The 13347-nt window shown below is 33.9% G+C and overlaps 1 protein-coding gene across 1 annotated transcript in view; it reads right to left on the minus strand.

Moving 5' to 3' along the window:
• The window catches only part of CFAP47 (cilia and flagella associated protein 47), a 467420-nt gene that overhangs the window by 391771 nt on the left and 62302 nt on the right, over positions 1-13347 (minus strand). The window contains 4 exon segments of the mRNA XM_059678706.1: positions 142-264; positions 2456-2586; positions 8127-8368; positions 8675-8891. Coding sequence (XP_059534689.1) covers positions 142-264; positions 2456-2586; positions 8127-8368; positions 8675-8891 — 713 coding nt within the window.

Consider the following 13347-nt stretch of genomic DNA (forward strand, 5'->3'; position numbering starts at 1 on the left):
AAGTATCATGTGAAATATCTAAATATTAGCATTACCAAATTTATAAAGACTAAAGTATTAATACCATAGTGTTCATAGCAAAATATTCATTCAAATTATAATGTGATCTGATCTAAGTAAGATTCCAAGATTTTACATCACCTTGAAATAGGCATGGTTTGGTCCTACATTGTGAAGAATGACTTTCTTACAAGTTGTTAAACCTTGAGGGCTATTATTGAAGAGTATCCTTGGCTCCAAAAACAAGACCTTGGTGATACCACGCTAATAATGAAAGGAGGAAGGGAAAATGCAGATGAATAATAGCAAATACCTTTTTTATGTCCAACAAATAATTTAAAATTTTTTTAGCTTCATGGAAATTTCTAAAATATGAGGTGTTATCAGATTTTATGGTATCACATGATCTCACTCATATGTGGACTCTAATGAAAAAAATAAACTGTTGAACAAAATAGATCCAGAGGCATGGAAGCATGGAACAGACTGGAATCTCAGAGAAAAGGCGGGGGTGGGTGGGAAGGAAGAGATCAATCAAAGAACTTATATGCATATATACATAACCCATGGACACAGGCAATAGGGCAGTAAAGGCCTGGGGCATGGGCGGGGTCTAAGGCAGTGATGGCGAACCTATGACACGCGTGTCAGAGATGACACGCGAACTCATTTTTTTGGTTGATTTTTCTTTGTTAAATGGCATTTAAATATATAAAATAAATATCAAAAATATAAGTCTTTGTTTTACTATGGTTGCAAATATCAAAACATTTCTATATGTGACACGGCACCAGAGTTAAGTTAGGGTTTTTCAAAATGCTGGCACGCCGAGCTCAAAAGGTTTGCCATCACTGGTCTAAGGGGTCAATGGGAGAAAAAAGAGGACATATGTAATACTTTCAACAATAAAGATTTTTTAAATAGAGAAAGGAAAACAGACAAATATTTAAATTGTACTCCTAATATGAAAAAGGCAGGGGGAGTAAGATAACTCTGTGGAGGAAGTAAATCCGTGACTGAGAATCATGTGAATTAATCACTGAAGGAGATGTAAGAGATCATCTACCCATATGCACAGCGCTACCATGTGCTATCTAAGAGGAAAGAGTTCCGGGTCACCTGACTATGGGAAATAATGTGCCAAATGAAATTATCTAGGCATGGTTCTACTAGATGCCTTCTCACAGCATTTAATATGCTGATAATGTATACTTTGCTTATCTGATAATGAGGAGGAAATTACTGTGATTCACAGAATTACATTGGCACAGGACTCCCTCACCTTACCCCACACAAATCATTTCACAGAACTAATGCATGAGAAAACTTTTTGAAATGTTAATATTACCCACCTTTCCCATTTTACAAGAAAGCAAACCATAGTCAAAAGCAACTAGAACCCAAGTTTTCCAATTCCTCGTTCAGTTCTTTTTACACCAGACCTTATTATCTTTATACATGATACATTATTTCTTATTATCTTAGGATGTTTTAGTATATTCTTAAAATTATTTGAAGAACATGTCATGGTAATTGGAATAATAATTTTCAAAAAAAGCTAATAGAAGAGGAATTGGTCAAGTCTTTCATAAATTAATGACACACTTGAACATTTTATTTAATCACTTCATGTTGCTCCATCTTTACTTTCTTAAGAACAATATTTCACAGTCCATTTAACTTTAAGGGCTTTAAAAGTTTACCAAAAAAGAATCTAATTTATTATTCTGATATCTCAAAGTTTAATTCTTAACCAATCCTAGTGTAGAGAAAGTGGAAAGCAAATTTTATCAGAGGGTAATAGCAAATGCTATGGAGGCAGATAGATCTGAATATAAATTCCAACTAGGTCACTTACTGCATCTGTAAACCTGTATTAGTTCATTAAGTTCATTAACCAATCAAATCTCCCATATCCTCACCCATCAATTGAGTTATTAGTATATACCTATAGAGTTGTTGTAAGGATTAAATTAAACAATGCATGAACAACACTTAGTATCATGCCTGACACTGTAATTACTCAATCAGTGATACCTATTATTAATGTAAAGTCTGCATCACTAAATAGCTGGTCTTTTACCTGTCAGGAAAAAATACACATGGGATGACTATGTGGGCAAAATTTATATTAGTAAATCTGTCAAGCACAAAATATTGAGAGCAGTAGGACACAGCTTATTTCAAGCCTGGAGCAATGGAAATACCATAATATTGTTAGCACAAAAGTCTTAGATTGCTAATTAATTCTAGATAGCAACACATTTTTAGCAAATTCTTAATTTATGCTAGAGAAGTGGCTCCAAAAAAATTATAACATAATTTAGTTAACTAAGTATTGCATACAAAATCAGGTTTTACTAACATAGTATACATATCCAACTACTCTACACACACATATGCCAACCAATTTAGAACCCTCAAAATAAAACTCATATTCAAGGGAAATCATTACATGTGCAACACATTTTAGTGTCATCGTGTTTCCTTCATCAACTTGAAGAATAAATTCTCCCTTGTCTGGAACACTGAAACCCGGCAGCCATGTTACTTCACATTCCAATGAGGAGTATGGTACAACAATGCCTACAGAGGATTTAGAAAGAATAAGACAGTTCCACATTTTAAATATATATATTTCCATATCCAAAATAAGGGCTTGCATACAAATATAACAACATCATATAACAAATTATTTAAATTAAACTCAAAATATAGGAAAATACTAAGTGAGCGATTATCAAATTAGTATAAACTTATAGTTTAAAATCTAAAATACATCTTATTTTTCAATTTTAAAAGGCAGATGAAAATATTTGACAAAAAGCATGCCAATATTTCCAAAAAATATAAATTTATCAATGAAACAAACACTCTAGGATTAGAGATGGCTTTATTTATTGTGTTTCTGTTTTTGTTTTAATCCTCACCCAAGGATATTTTTCCGTTGATTTTTAGAGAGAGTATAAGAGAGAAGGAAAGACAGAGAGAAACATCAATGTGAGAGAAATTCATCAATTGGTTGCCTCCTGTGTGAGCCCTGACTAGGGCCCAGTCAGGGGAGGAGCCTGCAACCTAGGTAGGTGCCCTTGACTGGAATCGAACCCAGTACCCTTCAATCCGCAGGCTGACGCTCTATCCACTCAACCAAACCAGCTAGAGCTAGAAATGGCTTTATACATACACAGTCAAAAACTGTTTGTGATCCCTGAACAAGTGTCACCTCCATGTTTCCCAATATTCTGAAATACTTATTAACATCAGACTATTATTCAGTTTTTAGAGGAAGGAATCACCACATGTTCACAACCCTAGAAATGTAACTTCTGATATAGCTATGATTAATCAACACATTTCTATAATTCAAATGTACTGAGAACCCAGGTGGCATTAGGCACATTTAGAGTGAGCTGCTTTATCTGTTTAAATGCATCATCTCCTTTAAAGTAAGAAAATAATACTTTATGGAAAGAATGACTCAGAAGTTCTTAATGAAGAAAGGATCACCTGAGATTCAAAGGCAATGGACAATAAACGGAGAGAGATGAGTGATCGCCACAATCTTTGCTTGGGGTGAGGTTGACTCTCATGTGGTGGTAGTTTCCTCAATCCTAAAAAAGATATAGTGCCTACCTCCTATGACTATGAAGGGAGCTAACAATACATATAAAGGAATTAACATGGTACACGATGCCTAGAGAACACTCAGTGTCAGATATTATTAATACTCTTGAATGCCAATACAGTAATTTATAAAAAGAATAGAAACTGGACACAGAAGAGCTAACAGTCTAGTGGGAGTCCACTGGGATTAGACTTCTCTATAAGTAACAAAAAAGCCCTGCTACAGTGGGTTAGGAAGATAGGGGTTTGTTTGTCTTATGAAATTAGACATCCACAAACAGGTAGTTCAGGGCTGCCTTAACAGATTGACAAGGCCTTCAAGGAGCAATGCTCTTTCTAGCTTCCCACACTACCATTCCTTACTGTGTGGCCTTCCTTGATGTAGAAAGATAGCATAGTAGTTAAAACAGCACAATTTGTAGGGTCAGACTCCCTGATTCAGGTTTCAACTTGAGACCTTGGACAATTTACTTAACCTACGTAATAGTTTCCTCAGACATAAAATAGGGATAACTGTATCTAACGAAGAGAATTTTTATAGGGGATTAAATAAACTAAGATATGTAGAAGTACTTCAGTGTCTGGCACAAAGAAGGTTGGAAATAAAAGAAAATTCTGTCCATGTCTCATTGGCAAGAAGCTTGGGATAAGAGATTTTTAGATAAGAACACTGCTTCACCAAACAAAATGAGGATCCTGTTAGTGAAGGGAATATATATCAGGTATGGGCTTAGCAACATCTACCACAATAGAAGATGTATAGAAACAAATAATTGTAGATAACATTAAAGAAATACACAGTGGGAGCTGAAAAGGTGGAGAGGGGAGTCTAAATTGGCCTTAGAAAGTGGAGAAAAGCCCATTAAAAGAGATGGCATTTGAGCTACGACTCAAGGATGACTAGAGGAGGACAAAGCTGAGGGAAGTGTCAAAGGCAAGTGACAGTGCTAGAAGAGAGAGGTGTGTGGAGAAGATTGTGATGGGAAGTAACATGGACAGAGAAGATTCAATGCTATATATAAAGGCACTTGAACAGGGAACAGGGGACATTAATTGGATGGTTAGACTGAGCAAGATGGGATTGGAAGGGCAGATATTACAAATGGCCAAGGAGGGAGATAATTGAGAAAGACAGTGAACTGATTCAAGTCAAGTCTAAAAACTGAGCAGACTCAAGGGTTCAGTAAAGTTAAAGACAACAAAGAAGAAAACAAAATGAGCAGAAACATGAATAATACCTAATGGAAACATCGTAATAGAAGCCAATTCCATCTTTAAAAATATCAACCCACCCTTACACTTTTCCCTTACAATATCCACTAACCAAACAAAATCCAAAATATATCACAGGAAGAAAGGACAATCACAACATAACATTTAATTCAGGACTATTGTAGTTTACAAAAATATAGCGAGGGATATGATTAAATGTATTATCTGGGATGCAAAACCAATATAGCAAAAGGAACATAAGAAAAATAACGATAAAAATGCATTTTCTATTTACACAAAGAAGCAAAAACAAAATTGAGTAATTATGACATTTATTCTGAACATCAAAAGAAAAATGATATAAAAAAACTATGTATATAAACTATGCATACTTTCTTTAATGTTCTCTGAAATAGATTTGAGTATTCTATCAATTGTGTTCTTAAAAGATCAAAAGTGTCTGGCCAGTGGTGCTCAATGGTGGAGCACTGACCCATGAACCAGGTCACAGTTCAATTCCCAGTCAGGGCACATGCCCAGGTTGCGGGCTCAATCCCCAGTAGGAATCGAACAAGAGGCAGCCAATCTCTGATTCATTGTCATCATTAATCTTTCTCTCTCTCTCTCTCCCTCTCTCTCCCCCCCTCCTCTCTCTGAAATAAATAAAAAATAAAAATATCAAAAGTACTTAAGGACTAATGAGAGTACTCATATAAACATTGTATTTGGAATTAAAGTCCATTGTGCTCTTGTGCTTTGATTAAAAAATTCTAAAAACAACCCAAAGAAAATAAAAGTAAATACTAAAATATCCCCTGTAAAAATAAGAACTAAAGATCATGAGAAGTATAACTGGTGTTCCAGTTTATAATATTGCAATTCCACCTCTATTTTGACAAATTCAGCATCATCACTGCATTTCCATGGCAGCCACTGGGGTGAAGCCCAGCCCACTCAGCCATAGTTAGAATAAAAGAAACACAAGGAAAAGTGCCAAACCTATAAGCTAGGATACAGATTATATAACTAGTACTACTAGATACCTGTTTAAAAAAAAAAATTGGAAATTTACCTAGAATCTCTGAAATGTATAGAAATAGTTTCTCTTTCTTCTGATTATTCATTTAGCTTTTCTCTATATTGGAGCAGGACCCAATATTATCAGTATTAATAACCAAAAAAAAAAAAAGAGCTGGGTCAAGTCAATCTGCTAAATAACAATGGAAATATACCTGGAATGTTTAATAAATAACCTGGATTGTGCTAAATCAATCCAGGTTAGTAAAAAGATTAAATATGGCTATATCAATGATCTCCAACCCAAATGAAGGAAAAGTCCTACTCTTTGTTAAGTTTGTCAGCATCTCAGCCTATATCTGCACTAAAATTGAACACTTAAGTTGTTCATAACACTCCCTGTTACAAACACTGGTAGAGTTATATAAAAGTCATGATTTGGAAATAACTAATACAAGAATATACACCTAACACAAGATTTCTACAAACTAGAATTCCTCTGTGATCTGATATGTACTCTATTTCGATCACAAATGAAGACTATTCCTAAATTAGAGATAAAGAGGGAGGGAGGAGAAAGAGGAATAGAAGAAAGTAGGGAAAGTAAGACAGAAGAAAGGAAGCAGTAGTAAGGAATTGAGGATGGGTTGCAAGAAGCATAAGAGGTTATTACTCTGAGGATACTTCAAGGGGGTGGGGGAGTCCAAACAATCAGCAATTGTCCTATTCAGGTAGCTATCTATTTATTTGACACATACTCTTTGCCAGTCATTATGGAAGAATTTTTCATATATTTAATCTCTATGAGATATAGTAGTCTCTTTACTTTACAGATAAAGAAACCAGTGCTTATAGAGTATTTTTCCCAAGATCACAAAGCTAGTGAAAAGCCAAGACTAATTTTGAAATCAGGTCTATCTGACTCCAATGTTTGTTTTAAATTTCTCATGCAGCATTAGACTTTAGTTGGTTATAAAGCACCATGTGACTCACTGCAGATCCTTCCATCTAACTGGAAAGTCATGGCATGTACATGAAACAAAGACACCATAGTCATCATTCTGCTTCTAACTTGCGTTTGTTTTACTTTAAATGATAGCTTCTGTCCTCATGAGATATTCACAAAACATCACAATGATGTTTGCCAAATGTGATAGGCTACTACTTAAGTGACAGGTTAGTAGTGATCAGGGCTCAGTTTTGTAACAGTACATTATGTGGAATTATCAATTCCAGGAAACAGCAGAAGCAAGTTAAAAAGATAGTTAACAAATACAAGGAACTATCAAAAATGGTAAGTCTAAGCCCTGACGGGGTCTCTCAGTTGGTTAGACTAGCATCCATATACTCCAAGGTTGCAGGTTCAATGCCCAGTCAAGGAGCATAGAGCATATATAAGAAACAACCAATGAATGCATAAATAAGTGGAATAACAAAGCAATGTTTTTTTTTCTCTCTCAAAACAATGAATTAATTAAAAAATTATTATTTAAATGACAGTTTTAAGTTCTTAATTTTATTAATTAGACTTTATTACCTGTATTAAATATTGACTGTAAGAAATTTGTGGATCCTTCTAAAAGAATTCACAATCTAACAAAATTTAAGTCATTCTGAATCATATCTTATCATCATCAAACTAAAACTAAACAAAAAAATATTGAGTTCACCAATATCTGTCACAGTTCATTTTATTTGTCAACTTGGCCAGACTATGGCAACTAGCTGTTTGGACAAACATCAGTCTAGGTGTTGCTGAGCAGGTATTTTTTAGATGTGATTAACATTAAATCAATATAATTTGAGTAAAGCAGATACCTTTTCCAATGTGGGAAGGCCTCATCCAATAAGCTAAAAGTCTTATAAGAAAAGACTGAGGTCCTCCTTGGATTCAAGACTGCAACATCAATTCTTCCCTGAGTCTCTAGCCTGCAGGCTTATCCTGCAGATTTCAAACTTGCCAGCCTCTACAATCATATGAGCCAATTCCTTGATCAATCTATATATCTCTATCTCTCTCTTTAAGTTTGTATAATATATATATATTTCATATTGTTCCCATTTCTCTAAGAACCCTAATATAGGGTTCATATTTTTAAATCAAATGTACATGTATATTTTATATGTGCAAAAATAAATGCCCAAATGACCATATTAGATTTATTTCTATGTTCATAGCACCATTATACAGTACACGTGCAATTAATGATTGATGCCTGAATACAATACATGAATAAATGAATGTCTAAATCAAACAAACAATAAACTATTACCTTTACTTGGACGAATGGAAAATGACATTCCTCTTTCTGTGTTTACTGGTATCCATTCAAAGCGAACAAGATAATTCTGATGATTATGCAACGTGACTGTCTCCCTAAAACATGTTTTCAACAAGTAGCCATTTGGTTTTAACACTACCTCATCAGAAGATAGCTCAAGTCTTACTGGCATGATATTTGCCCTCACTAGGAGGTGCCCACCAGGTATATTGTTCACTCTAAAAGTGAAAGACCTGTAACACAACAAAGGCATAGGAATTTAACTGATAATAACTATTTGCAATTATAGAATTAAGTTATGTGTAAAAATGCACATACTGATGACTAACATCCTCAATTCTTAAGAAAATATCAAACTAATCATGAAAGAAGACTACAACTGAAATATGAGTCTATAAATCTACAAATTGATACATATATAGTTTCTATGTTTGGGGACCAAATATAATATATACTATTAATTATTAGGGCAAATAAAAACATATCCTATAATAGGACACTTTGATTCTAGCAAATAGAAATTTGAAAATAAATCATACTTCCAAAATTTTCCAGCAGTGGAAGAATGGAATATAACTGAAATATGAGTACTGGATGAAGGTGGAATCACATATGAAAATTGCTTGGTTTTCTGAAGTTCTTTCAAATTAACATCTAAATGGAGCAAAATATACTTAGGTAGCATATTAACAACATGCAGTCGATGAGTATTTATGGAGTTCACACAAATATCACCAAAATTAAGGACAGAGGGCCCTAAAAAAAGAAAAGGTATTAAGTTTAATATTGGCAACTGTTCATTTTTATAAAGTTTTCATAGTATATTTTGATCTACTTATAAAAAATGGTACTCAGAAATATATTTATTATAATGTCAGAAATTATTAACCAAGTTTTTATCCAAATGTCCATAATTAGCTATTTGGAGATTACTGGTTAATATTCAATATAATTATATTCTGATTACATGGAAAATTATTAGCACTCATTATAACTCATCTTAGTACATGAATTTTCATACACCAACACCATTTCCACTCTCAATACATTTATGTTTATTTATCCAGAATTTACAAAAATTGGTAATTTTCCCAGGAATTATTGCTTATGTTTTCTCTTTGAATGCCTAAAGGTTTTATATCATAACAATTTTTTTTTTTAATCCTCACTCGAGGATATTTTTCCATTGATTTTTGGAGAGAGTGGGAGGGGGAGAGACAGAGAGAGAGAAACATCCACGAGAGAGACACACATCAATTGCTTGCCTCTTGCAAGTGCCCCGACCTGGGCCTGGGCCTGGGCCAGGGAGAAGCCTGCAACCAAGGTACATGACCTTGACCAGAATCAAACCCAGGACTCTCTATTATAACAATTTAAATAACTATGTCTTATCCTGCTTTATTTTTTAACAGATTGATTTAATTATAACTGATACACAGTAAACCATACATGCTTATATGTGTAGAATTTCATAAGTGTTGACTTGTCTACTCCTGGGGAAAAACCACAATGAAGAGAGTGAATATCCATCATTTTAAAAAGTTTTCTTTTAAAAATATGCCCCTTTATATTCTCCCCCTCCCACCATCCTCTGTATTCTCCTTTCCCAGACAACCACTCATCCTCTTTATGTCACTGTAGATTAGTTTGCATTTTCTAAAGTTTCATATGAGTGGAATAATACAGAGTTGTACAGTTTTTCTCTGATTTCTTTCACTCAGCAATTCCTTGGAGATTCATTCATGCTGTTTCATGAGTCAATAGTCCATCCCTTTATATTACTAAGTAGTAGTCTATCATAGATGAATGTTTGTTTATTCACCTGTTGATTGACACTTGGATTGTTTCCAGATATTGGCTATTACAATCAAAGCGGCTAAAACCTTTGTGTATAAATATTTGTTCAAACATATACTTTTATTTCTTTTGGATAAATATCTGAAAATGGAATGGATGGATCATATGATACACATATGTTTAAATTATGAGAAACTGGCAAACTGTTTTAAAGTAGTGGGTAATTTCACACACCCCACCTAGCCATATATAAAAGTCCAGTTCCCTCACATCTCCAACAACAACTGAAATGGTGAGCTTTTCTCTTTTAACTTAAGCCATTCAAATAGATTTATCTCCCTGTGGTTTTATTTTATTTCCCTAACAACCAATAATGTTGTGCATCATTCTATGTGCCTACTTGTCAGCTGTAGCTTTTGATTAATGAACTATCTATTCAAACCCTTTGCCCATTTTTAATTGGGTTGTTTGTTTTCTCAAAATTGAGTCTCAAAAGTTTTATATACATTCTGGTTGCAATTCTTTCATCAGATATATAATTTGCAAATATTTTCTCTCAATCTATGGTTTGTTTTTATCCTCTTATTAGTGTCTTTTGAAGAGCAGATGTATTTAAAGTTGATCAATCCCTATTTATCCATTTTTTCTTTCATGGATCATATTTTTGTGTGATATGTAAGACATTCTTGCTTTCCCCATGATCACAGATATTTTTTCCTATGTTTCCTTCTATAAGGAAGCACATGGATTATGATGTATTTTTATTTAGTTTTGGTATATGATGTAAGACATAGATACAAACTCTAGTTTTTTGTTTTTATTTTTTTAGTGTATGGCTCATATGTTCCAGCACTTCTTATTAAAAAAGACTATCCTTAAAAAAAAGGAAACCAATAAAAAATAAAATAAATAAAAAGACTATCCTTTCTGCACTTCATTGCTTTTGTTCCTTTGTCAAAATTCAGTTGTCTAATATGTGTAGGTCTATTTCTGAACACTCACTTATGTTTCATTGGTCTATGTATCTATAATTATGCCAGTGTCACACTGTATTCCTTACTGTAGCTTTGTAATTAATCTTGAAACCAGGTACTGTTTTATCTCCAATTTGTTTTCCTATTTCACAGTTGTTTTGACTATTATCATGTTTCCATAGTGTAGTGGTTATCACGTTCACCTCACAATTGTTTTGACTATTATAATTCTTTTGCTTTTCCAAGTGATTTTAAAATGAACCTGTCAATTTCTACAATAGATACTTGTTGGGGTCCAGATGTAAGCTGGCAAGGTCCTTGCACCTGCAGGGGCTAGCAAGGCTGGGACCCTTACCCACACAGTTTTCCCAGACTTGTTTGGATGGCGATTATCAGTAGAATGAGAGTAACATTTGTAGAATGAGAACAGTCTTTCATAGCTTGCCCAGAAGTCTGTAACTATTTACTGAGATATGCTGTACTGAGAACTTGTCCTTCTGCTATGTCTCTCCCTTAGAGATTAAGAGGAACAAAGAATACATTCCTCTTGACAGACCTCCGATTCAGTGTGTTGTGTATATATAGGATTGTATAGCTAATAAACTTCGCTTCAGTTCATCAAGAGAACTGGGGTCCTCCCGACCCCGCTTTCCTGTCTTTCTTTCTTTTCTCAATTCCCACCTCCCTGCCTCAGCCCGGCTCAACCCTGTCAGGCTGGCCCTGACAGATACTGATGGAGCTTTGACTGGAATTGGGTTGAACCGACAGATCATATGGATCATTTTTTCATGTCTTTTATGTCTCTAAATAATTATTTTAATATGTGGAAGATAATTATAAAAACCCTTTAATGTCCTTGTCTGACAATTCTAACATATGTATCAGTATTGGTTAGGTTTAATTGATGCATTATTCTCCTTATTAGGGGTTGTTTTGCCTCATGCCTAGTAGTCTTTGTTTGGATGTCAAATATAGTATTTACCGCATTATGTGCTAGATATGTTTTGTGCTCCTATAAATATTCTTGAGCTTTGTTCTGAAAGTTACTTTGAAACTGATAGATCCTTCCTGGTCTTGCTTTTATGAAAGTTACCTGAGACCAGAGCAGTACTCTGAATAGTAATAATGATTCTCCACTACTGAGACAAGAACTTCTGAGTACTCTGCCCCAATATCCTATGAATTATAAGGTTTGTTTGTTTTGTCCAGTTTGCCAGGTGGGAACTTTCAGTCACTACTCCTGACCTGTGTGAACACCGGGTGATTCTATAAACCTTTGAAATGGTTTTCCCCCTAGCTTTACCTAATTTCCTAACAATACCATTAACTAATAGGGACCTAATTGACATTTAAAGAACCTTCAGCAGGATACAACTTATTTTCAAGCCACATGAACCTCAATAAGAGAGACCACATCCAGGATCAAACTTAACAAATCTTCAAAAATTAAAACAATTGAATCCATACATGTGTGCACTCTGACCAAATAGAATCAAACTAGAAAATAGTAGTAGAAAGAAAACAGAAAAATCTTTGAATATAAATAACACACTTCTAAATAACCAATGAGCCAAAGTAAATGTTTCAACGGAAATTAGGTAATAACGAAGTAAAAGAAATTAAAAATATGTAAGAATATGTGGGATGTAACTAAAGTACTGCTTAGTAAGACATGTATAGCAATAAATCACTATATCATGGAAAAAATGGTCTAAATCAATAATTTAAGATTCCACGTCAAGAAACTAGAAGAAATGCAACCTAAATAAAAATCTAAAGCAAACAGAAGGAAATGATAAATACAAGAGAAGAAGTCACTGAAATTAAAAACAGAAAACTTATAGAGAAAAATCAATGAAACTAAATGCCGGTTCTTTGAAAAGAACAATAAAATTGATAAACCTAGACTACCAAGACTGAAAAAGAAAAATAAGAAAGAAGACATACATTTCCAGTAGTAGGAAGGTAACAGGCTCTCTATCATTACAGATGCTGCTGACTCAAACATTAAAAGGATAATTTGTGAATGCTACAAATAACTCAATACATATAAACATGAAATCTTAGTTGGAGGGGATCTATTCTACAACAAAACAACAAAAAATACACACACTACCAAAACTCTCTTAAAATGGCATAGATTATCTGAATAGTCCTACAACTATTAAAGAAATTGAATTTGTGATTACACATCATCTGAAAATGAAATCTTACTCAGATGGTATCTCTGAAGAAGTCTAACATATAAAGAATGCTCCTCAATCTCTTTTAGAATGTAGTAGAGGAAAGAATACTTCCTAACTGTCCCAACTCTGTTTAGGAGGCCAATAGTACTCTAATGGCAAAACAGAGACAGAAAAAAAATCAAAGCAAAAATGCAGACATATATTTTATGAAAACAAATGCAAAATTCTATTATGATTTAACATACTACGAGGTAG

Source organism: Myotis daubentonii, chromosome X, assembly GCF_963259705.1.
Source record: "Myotis daubentonii chromosome X, mMyoDau2.1, whole genome shotgun sequence".
In the NCBI taxonomy this organism is placed as follows: domain Eukaryota; kingdom Metazoa; phylum Chordata; class Mammalia; order Chiroptera; family Vespertilionidae; genus Myotis; species Myotis daubentonii.